This window comes from Hyperolius riggenbachi, chromosome 3 (assembly GCF_040937935.1).
Source record: "Hyperolius riggenbachi isolate aHypRig1 chromosome 3, aHypRig1.pri, whole genome shotgun sequence".
NCBI lineage: Eukaryota > Metazoa > Chordata > Amphibia > Anura > Hyperoliidae > Hyperolius > Hyperolius riggenbachi.
Genome location: NC_090648.1, coordinates 461666337 through 461675497, shown reverse-complemented (window position 1 = coordinate 461675497; position 9161 = coordinate 461666337). Strand labels below are relative to the sequence as shown.

The window sequence follows — 9161 nt, the reverse complement described above, 5'->3', positions numbered from 1 at the left end:
TGTGCTCTGGTTTCCTTTGCACTGGTTTTAATAAATCTGCCCTAATGTGTTGATAATTTGTTCAAAAAGCCACAAAAGAGTGGAGTAGAACTTACCGTGAAAGAAAAGCTCAGAACCAGTGGATGCAGACAGCACTTCCGACATTAATGTACCCCTAAAACAGCTGAGATGTCCAGATTTTGGACACAACTGGCCTTGTTTAAGGTCCAGTCCAGAAGGTGTAAACAAGTACAGACTTCTGTGTCCACTGCAAAGAGCTTCTGAAGAAGGACTCTATCTAGAGCTCCAGCTGTCCCCAGGTGCAGTAGAAAATCTTTATTAGTGGTGGCCTTCAGAAGTCTCAGAGAACCATATCGGGAAACACTGAACCACACTAAAGCAAAAAATTCATAAAAACAAAACAAACCCAAACAGTTGCTACTACATAGATCTGATCTACAGATGAGTGCAAAACCGATATTCAAAATATTTGTGTATGTGGTATTGTTTATTTTTTTTTTTTAACAACCGAAGGCAAAATAAATACTTTAAAATAATACTAAAAAAAATTCCTCCTATTAGAAGTTACTATAAAACTTGCAAGCTGTACATCAGTGTTGCACCATGAAGCTCATACAGGGTTTTTTGTTTGTTTTTTTCAGTGTAAAAATATACAGGTTTGCCGCTTTCACAGGCAGCATAAAGGTCCAATTGCTAGTCATTTCCCAGAGGCCGAATTGCTTACTATTTCATACTTCGCCTACCCAGATCACTGTGTTGCCCCGTCTGATTCCTGACACCTCACAATGTAGGATGTTTTGCCTTCCGTTGATTAAAAACAGAGAATCCTTAGCTGATGTGATGATATACTGTCCGAACAGACCGCTGTCTTTTATTATTCTGTTTTTCTCATTCCATGGCCAGTCTTCTTGTGCTACTGGGTCTTTGAGATTCTTTAGCATGTCCACCCTTCCCGAAGACAGTTCTACAAAGAGGACATCTGTCTGTAGATGTGATGCAGCATAGATATAATACTGATTGCCCTCTGTGAAAGATGACTGAAAAGTTACATCGGAAATGTGCAAGTTTGTTTGTAGGTCGTAGATCAATTTAATTTCACCTTGGAAAGTAATTGTTTGAATTCTGATCCGGCCACTTACTTCATCAGTGCTGACCAAATAACGTCCGTCTGAAGAAATGTAGGGTGCCCCGGTTATATTGCCGTTAGGGCCTATGACGGTGTAGGTAACGCTATCTAATATTACCTGAGGTAGTGCAGTTAAGAAGTTGTTTTGTTTACACTGCACAAAATAATAGCCACCCAGGTGGGAATACGCCATGTTCTGCGGGACACAGCTTGAGTTCTTGAAGCTGATAGTCCTGATCTGTGTCAGGGCTTCAAGGTCGATTATATGGATTGCGGGCTGAGTTTTATTGAAGATGAATCCAAAACTAAAAATAATTAAAAAAGAGAAACAAAATTAATTTCCGAATACTTGGCTTTGGGTTACTAAAGGTTTAAAGTGGAGCTACAGTCTGTCACAACATACAATAAAAACTTGCCCATATAGTTATCCTATTTGCCTTTATCCCAAAGTAATGCCATTTGTGTAAAAATCTAAATTCTCATCTGGGGTACAGTCCAGAAAATCTGGAAGCAGCCATGCAATGTACACCTGATATATTTTCTAGCTAAGAATATTTTCCAGTAAGAAAGAAACAACAACCTGTGGCTTGTATTGACTGCAGCTCTTCAGGTGTATACACATATGCTCAATATTTCCTCAATTTGCGTTGTAATCAAGATCAAGCTCAATGCTACGGGTGAAACTGCGAGGCACCAATACTGTCCACACATTTCACTAGGCAATAGTCAAGTGATGTGTTTTTTGTCTAGAAGAAGGGAGGAAGGATGACGGCGCTAGGAACAATGAGGTGCTTCCACAGACCGGTAAGGAGTTTTCTTGCCGATTGTTTAACAATCTAGCATGCCAGATCATTAAGCCATCTCAGGAGGCACCTTTAAACAAGGTAGATTCCTGGCCAAGATGCCCCTGTCCGTCTGCCTAGGCCAAGAACAGTCTAACTAGTGTACTAGGCTTTACATTACTTGTCAAGATAAAATCCTTAACCTGTTTGCTTTGTAAACAGTGGCATGTTGCTATTGAGGGGGAGGAGAGATGAAGGAGGACAATATGGAGGAGAAGGAGGACCATGTAACTGGGGTCGTTTGAGCATTGTTTTTGTTAAAGATCCGCCGTACTGAATCTTTAAGCGATATCGGAGGGCTTGTGTATGCACGCTAGATTCTCTGCTAAGAGTGTCATCTAACTGGTTTACCTAGCTTTACTTTAGCCTTAGTTCTTTCCCAAACTTTTCCTCAAGTCTCACCAACAATGTCCTTTGTGCATGTAACCCTACATATACACAGGTGGGATAGTTAGTGCTTTCTCAATATCTTTTTACCATTGGGGTATCTGAAGGGTTGAGGGAACTTGAGGTAAACTCTGGCCTACCCTCAATACTTTAACAATTGACCCTTCTAATACTTCATAAAAAAAGATGACGACTACGTTTCCGGTGGGAGCCCTTTCTCAAGTGCCTAAAGCACTTAAAAAAGGACTCTCACCCGAAATGTCCTGCTGGTTGCCACTATGTTCTTCCTAATTGTTGGTTGAGCTTGAGTCATCATATGGTTCTGGACAGAGGTGGTGGACTACCCTGAAGCACTCAGGTGCTCCCACATTCTACACTCTTGATTTATGTAGCCTACAAGATATCTGCATACTTTCCCTCTAATAGATCCTAACACTAATTTAGGGATCATGCTGCCAAAAAACACCCTTGACCAAAGGGCGTCACCCTGGATACAGTACAGCTTCCCCCTTTCCCTCCACCTCCCCATTGGCATAGCATGACAATGACAGCCTAGCAATTCATAGTCCCAACTAAGGGCACTATCAGCAATGGAATCAGAACAAAAGAATGAAAATTCCTGATCCAGCTACGATCAGGACAATAGGGGCAATACTTACTTGAAGAGCACACAACAGGTGTATTAGAAGTATCAGTGAAAGCTGTGATGAAAGGAAATAATGGTAGCGGAGGTACAGACAATATTTCATAGAGATTAACAGCTCTACATGCTGAAGTTCCCTACTATTATGTGTGTTTGGGTTAGCAGACTTAAAGCGGAAATCCACTATAACTTGATGTAATATAATTCTATTTACTTATTCGTTCTACCTATTCTGTGCCACATAAGGCAAAGGGCCCACCCCCATTATGGAAAAACACCATGGCATTTTTTTCTGGGGGCTGGGTTACCTCTTCCATAGCCCAGCCTACAACTCTATGACTGTTCCCCAGCTCTATGGCCGCGGTGGTATCGCATGAGGTTTCCTCTCTCCTCAAAGGGTAATGCCGCGCAATAACACCTTAACTACAGAGCTGGGGGCGGGCTAAAGAGCTGGAGGATGGGCTGTGGGGGTGGTAACCCAGACTCCAGGAAAAACACCATGGCGTTATTCCATAATGTAGGCGAGATCTGAACCTTACATGACATGATGTGGGCGGAGCTGGTGAGTAAATAGTATTGCAGCTATCGCAATTCATTATAACATAGAGAGTGCATTGAAACTAACTTAAAATTACATTGGATTTCTGCCTTTAAGTGAACCTGAGATCAGAAGATACGGCAAATTTTATTTACCTGGGGCTTCCTTGAGCCCCATCCTTGCCAGCCGCTTCTTTGTCCTGGGATCAGCACCAGTAATTGGGCTGGACGCGCACTTCTGCTCCCGTCCCATAGAACGTTCTGCGCCTGCGCAGTAGTACTGTGCAGGAGCAGAATGCTCCCAGGGATGGGAGTGCAGTGGGGGTGTGGCCTAACCACGCATGTGCAAAAGCCCACGACTGGCCGGATTACCAGGGCCGATTCCAGGACAACCGAGTGGCCGATAAGGACAGTGAAGGAGTGATCGCTCATGGGGCTACAGGAAGCCCCAGGTAAGTATAAACATATACACTTTAAGATATAATTGCATATGCACAGGTTCATATTATATGAATAATAGAGATGGCCCGAACGGGTCGCCGGCAAACGGTTCCCGGCGAACTTCAGGGGTTCGCAATCGCGGAGAACCGCAAACTTTTCCGGAAGTTCGGTTCGCCCCCATAGTGCATCATGAGGGTAACTTTTGACCATCTACATCACAGTCAGCAGGCACATTGTAGCCAATCAGGCTACACTCCCTCCTGGAGCCCCACCCCCTTATAAAAGGCAGGCAGTGTCCGGCTTTTCACTCACTGGTGTGCCTGCATTAATTAGAGAACGGAGAGCTGCTGTGCAGAGACCTGTAGGGAAAGGCTAGTTAGGCTCTTGTAGGCTTCTTAGCTTGCTCCTTGCTGATTCTTATTGCTAAAAAAGCACCCCTCAACAGCTCTTTTGAGAGCTAATCTACGTGAGCGCACGCAGTGTCACTGTGCCTGTCCGGTACCTGTGTGTGTGTGTGACAGGTGCACATTTGTAGTACCCATCACTGCATATACCTACCTGTTGTGTTCAGTGCATCCACCTACCTACGTGAGTGCACGCAGTGGGAGATACCACTCCGTGCATACCTGTTAACTGCACCTGTGTGACTGCACATTGTATTAGTCAAGTCAGTGCATATCTTTCACTTCATCCCCCCCCGATATGGACAAAACGGACAAAACAGGTAGAGGCAGAGGTAGAGGCAGACCCAGAGGAAAGCCACCCGGCAGGTCTGTGCGAGGTCATGCTGATGTGATTTTGTGCGGCCCTGGACCAAAGTACAGTGCTCAGAAGAAGGCATATACCATAAACTCCCAAGATTGTCAGGACATGGTTGACTATTTAACACAGAACACCTCATCTTCCGCAGCCACCAACGCTACTCCAAGTACCACATCCACTACATTTCACAGTTCGCAGGAGTTATTTGGTGGGGAAATCACTGATGCACAGCCATTACTGTTACAACCAGATGAAGGCGCTAAGCAAGTTACACCCCTCATACGTCTGAGTTAGCCGACACTATGGACGTAACGTGTGAGGAGGAGGAGGATGATGAAGTACCTGCTGTTAGTGCAGTTTTGGAGGTGTCTGAGGCAAGCGAAGCTGGGCAGGATGATTATGATGATGACGATGATACGGATGCCACGTATGTTCCCAATACAGGAGATGAACAGGGGGACAGTTCAGAGGGGGAGTCAGAGAGGAGTAGGAGGAGACGATTTCCTGAAAGAAGCAGGTGGAGCTCGTCATCAGAAACAGCTGGTGGCAGTGTCCGGCGCCTTGTATCGCCATCTATGGACAGCCAGCCAACATGCCCTTCAACGTCAGCTGCTGATGCCACCATAGTGCCATCACTCCAGGGGGGCTCAGCGGTTTGGACATTTTTTAATGTGTCTGCCGTAGATCAGAGCAATGCCATCTGCTCTCTCTGCCTCCAAAAATTGAGCCGTGGAAAGGCCAACCCCCACGTAGGGACAACTGCCTTACGAAGGCACATGGAGAAAAGGCACAAACTGCAATGGGAAGAGCACCAGAGGAAAAGCAGCACACAAAAGAAAAGCCACCCTCCTTCTCCTCTTCCTCCTTCAGATGCAGCATCTTCAGCCGCTTTCTCCCTTGCACCTTCACAGCCACCCTCCTCCACTCCGCCTCTGACCTTGAGCAGTTCCTGCTCCTCTGCTCACAGCAGCCAGGTGTCTGTGAAGGAAATCTTTGAGCAGAAGAAGACAATTTCTGCCAGTCACCCCCTTGCCCGGCGTATGACAGCTGGCTTGGTGGAACTGTTAGCTCGCCAGCTGTTACCATACCAGCTTGTGGACTCTGAGGCCTTCCATAAATTTGTGGCCATTGGGACACTGCAGTGGAAGATGCCAGGCCGCAATTATTTCTCTAAAAACGCGAAACCCAAACTGTACTGTGAAGTTGAGAGGCAAGTGGTATCATCTTTGGCACACAGCGTTGGGTCAAGGGTCCATCTGACCATGGTTACCTGGTCTGCCAAGCATGGTCAGGGCAGGTACATTAGTTACACAGTCCATTGGGCCAACCTGGTGACCAATGGCAAGCAGGGAGTACGTGGCTGTGCAGCGTACCAACTTGTGACACCTCCATGGCTTGCAGGCAGGCCTCCTGCCACCTCCTCTCCTCCTGCTACATCCTCTTCGCTGTCGTCGTCCTCCTCCTCCTTGGCTGAGTAGCAGTTCAACTCTACTGGTGCTGCGATCTCCTCTCCAGCTACACAGTCCCAGCTTCCCAGGGCCTATTCTGCATGCCAGGTACGATGGGGTCACGTCATCTTAGACATGTCTTGCCTCAAAGCGGAAAGTCACACTGGAGCAGCTCTCCTGACTGCTCTTAACAAACAGGTGGATCAGTGGCTGACTTAGCACCAGCTGGAGATCGGCAACGTGGTGTGTGACAATGGCAGCAATCTCATTACCGCTTTGAATTTGGGAAAGTTGACACATGTACCCTGCATGGCACATGTGCTGAATCTAGTCATTCAAAGATTTGTGTCAAAGTACCCAGGCTTAGAGGACATCCTGAAGCAGACCAGGAAGTTGTGTGGGCATTTCAGGCGGTCTTACACGGCCATTGCATGCTTTGCGGACATTCAGCGGAGATACAAGTTGCTGGTGAGATGCCTGATTTGTGATAGCCTGACTCGCTGGAATTCGACCCTCCTTATGTTCTCACGTCTGCTAGAACAGGAGAAAGCCATCACCCAGTACCTCTACAACTACAGTAGAAGGACACAGTCTGGGGAGATGGGGATGCTCTGGCCCAACAACTGGACACTCATGCGAAATGCATGCAGGCTCATGCTGCCATTTGAGGAGGTGACCAACCTGGTGAGTCGCAGTGAAGGCACCATCAGCGTCTTGATCCTGTATGTTTACTTCCTGGAGCTTGCTGTGCGTAGAGTGGTGGATCAAACTGTGGAGGAGCGTGAACAGGAACAGTTATGGGAGGAAGCGTTGTGGGATAAATTCTCATCAGAACCAGATGTTTCCTCTACACCTGCGACAGCACAGAGGGGGAGGAAGAAGAGGAGGAAGAGTCGTGAGGGGAAGAGGAGTCAGACTCGGATGATGAGGAAGTTGTTTCTTTGGAGGAGGAGGAGGCGGCGGCAGAAGAAAAACCGCAGCAGGCATCGCAGGGGGCTTGTGCTGCTCAGCGTTCCCGTGGTATTGTTCGTGACTGGGGGGGGAGGAGGAGGACTTACCTGACGTCACTGAGGAAGAGCAAGAGGAGATGGATAGTACGTCTGGATCCAACTTTGTGCAAATGGCATCTTTCATGCTGTCCAGCCGGTTGAGGGACCCCCGTATAAAAAAACTCAAGGGGAATGAGCTGTACTGGATGGCCACACTACTAGACCCTCGGTATAGGCACAAAGGGGCGGACATGTTACCAGCTCACCTGAAGGCAGAAAGGATGCAGCACTTGCAGAGCAAGCTGGCAACTATGCTTTACAATGCGTTTAAGGGGGATGTCACAGCACAACGCAATAAAGGTACCATGTCCACGCAGGCAAGGACAGGACGCTCCAGCGATCTCATGGTGATGTTGGACATGCGTACATTCTTTAGTCAAATGCCTCGCCTTGGCCCTTCCGGATCCACCCTCCACCAACGCCTCGACCGGCAGGTAGCTGACTACCTGGCCTTAAGTGTGGATGTAGACATTGTGAGCAGCGATGAACCCTTGGACTACTGGGTGCGCAGGCTTGACCTGTGGCCAGAGCTGTCCCAATTTGCCATCCAACTTCTGTCTTGCCCTGCCTCAAGTGTCCTGTCAGAAAGGACCTTCAGCGCAACTGGAGACATTGTCACTGAGAGAAGTCGCCTAAGTCACAAAAGTGTTCAGTACCTCACCTTTATCAAAATGAATGAGGCATGGATCCCGAAGGGCTACTGCCCGCCCCAAGACCAAGCACACCCAAGATAATAAGGTCGTTGCTTCATTGTGGACAGACCAACTTGATCAGCTGGACAGTCACTGTTGTTCTATCATTGAGCTACAACAGCCCGGTCACCATATGGGCTTAAAAACCGCCTATGGCCTGCACTCTCGCCATGGTGCGCACCAGTCCAGCACGGCCGTCACAACACAAACAGCTGTTTGCGGTGCGTTACACCGTGAGTTTGGTGTATCAGTGTGAAGCAGTACTCTAATTACACTCCTTGATTGATGTATACACATGCAAGATGTTTGAAAGCACTTTAGGCCTGCAATTTAGCATTCAATGTGATTTCTGCCCTTAAAACGCTGCTTTGCGCCCAATCCAGATTATTCCCTGGGGCTTTTTGCGTCTATCCCACTCCGCCATGCCCCCCTCCAGGTGTTTGACCCCTTGAAACATCTTTTCCATTACTTTTCTGGCCAGCATAAGTGTTTCTAGTTTTCTAAGTTCGCCTCCCTATTGAAGTCTATTGCGGTTCGCGAAAGTTTGTGCGAACCGAAATTTTGCGGAAGTTCGCGAACCCATTTCGCGAACCGAAAATCGGAGGTTTCGGGCCATCTCTAATGAATAACTTGGCACAATATATAAACATACAATTATTATGTTTTGACAGCCACCTCTTACCGAATATGATTAATAATGAGATTGGTTGGGGGAATGAACAAATCATCCACTTCCTCAAAGGCAGTGCGAATAATGTTCTGTCCTTCTCCCATGCTCGCTTCCGATAGAACCTAAAATGGTCCAATAAATAAAGACAACAATGTTAAATACTAGACATGAAAAGTATAAATTGCTTACAGGTAAAAAAAGACCATTTCAGTCATTTCCTAAACAGTGTTTAGGGGTGCTGTCAATTCTTCCCTGTTGCCTATATATAAAAAATGTGTAAAACATTTTATGGCCAGCTGCCCCCCAGATTCACACACTGTTTATTTGGTAATTAGGGCTAGGGTCCCTTTCATGAAGATTGATCTCATCGCAGAGGAAGGGTCCAGTACAGAACAATCTCATAGCTCCCAACTGTCCCTCTTTTGAAAGGATAATCCCTCTTTGGGAGCACTGTCCCTCTGTCCTCCTCATTTGTCCCTCTTTCAGGACTTTGTCCCTCTTTCTATGTAAATATATATATTTCTCTACTGAAAAATGTGTTTGATTGACTCTAATCTTTATTCC

At 46.8% G+C, this 9161-nt stretch overlaps 1 protein-coding gene across 7 annotated transcripts in view; it reads right to left on the bottom strand.

The window, feature by feature from the left end:
* Positions 1 to 485: 485 nt before the first annotated feature.
* Positions 486 to 9161, bottom strand: part of FSTL4 (follistatin like 4) — a 1281504-nt gene continuing 1272828 nt past the window's right edge. For all 7 annotated transcript variants that reach the window (XM_068273011.1, XM_068273010.1, XM_068273014.1 and 4 more), the window contains 2 exons: positions 8610 to 8719; positions 486 to 1431 (listed from right to left, as the gene is read on the bottom strand). In XM_068273011.1, the coding sequence (XP_068129112.1) occupies positions 729 to 1431; positions 8610 to 8719 (813 nt within the window). In that variant the 3' untranslated portion in view covers positions 486 to 728. The remainder of the gene's footprint in view (positions 1432 to 8609; positions 8720 to 9161) is intronic.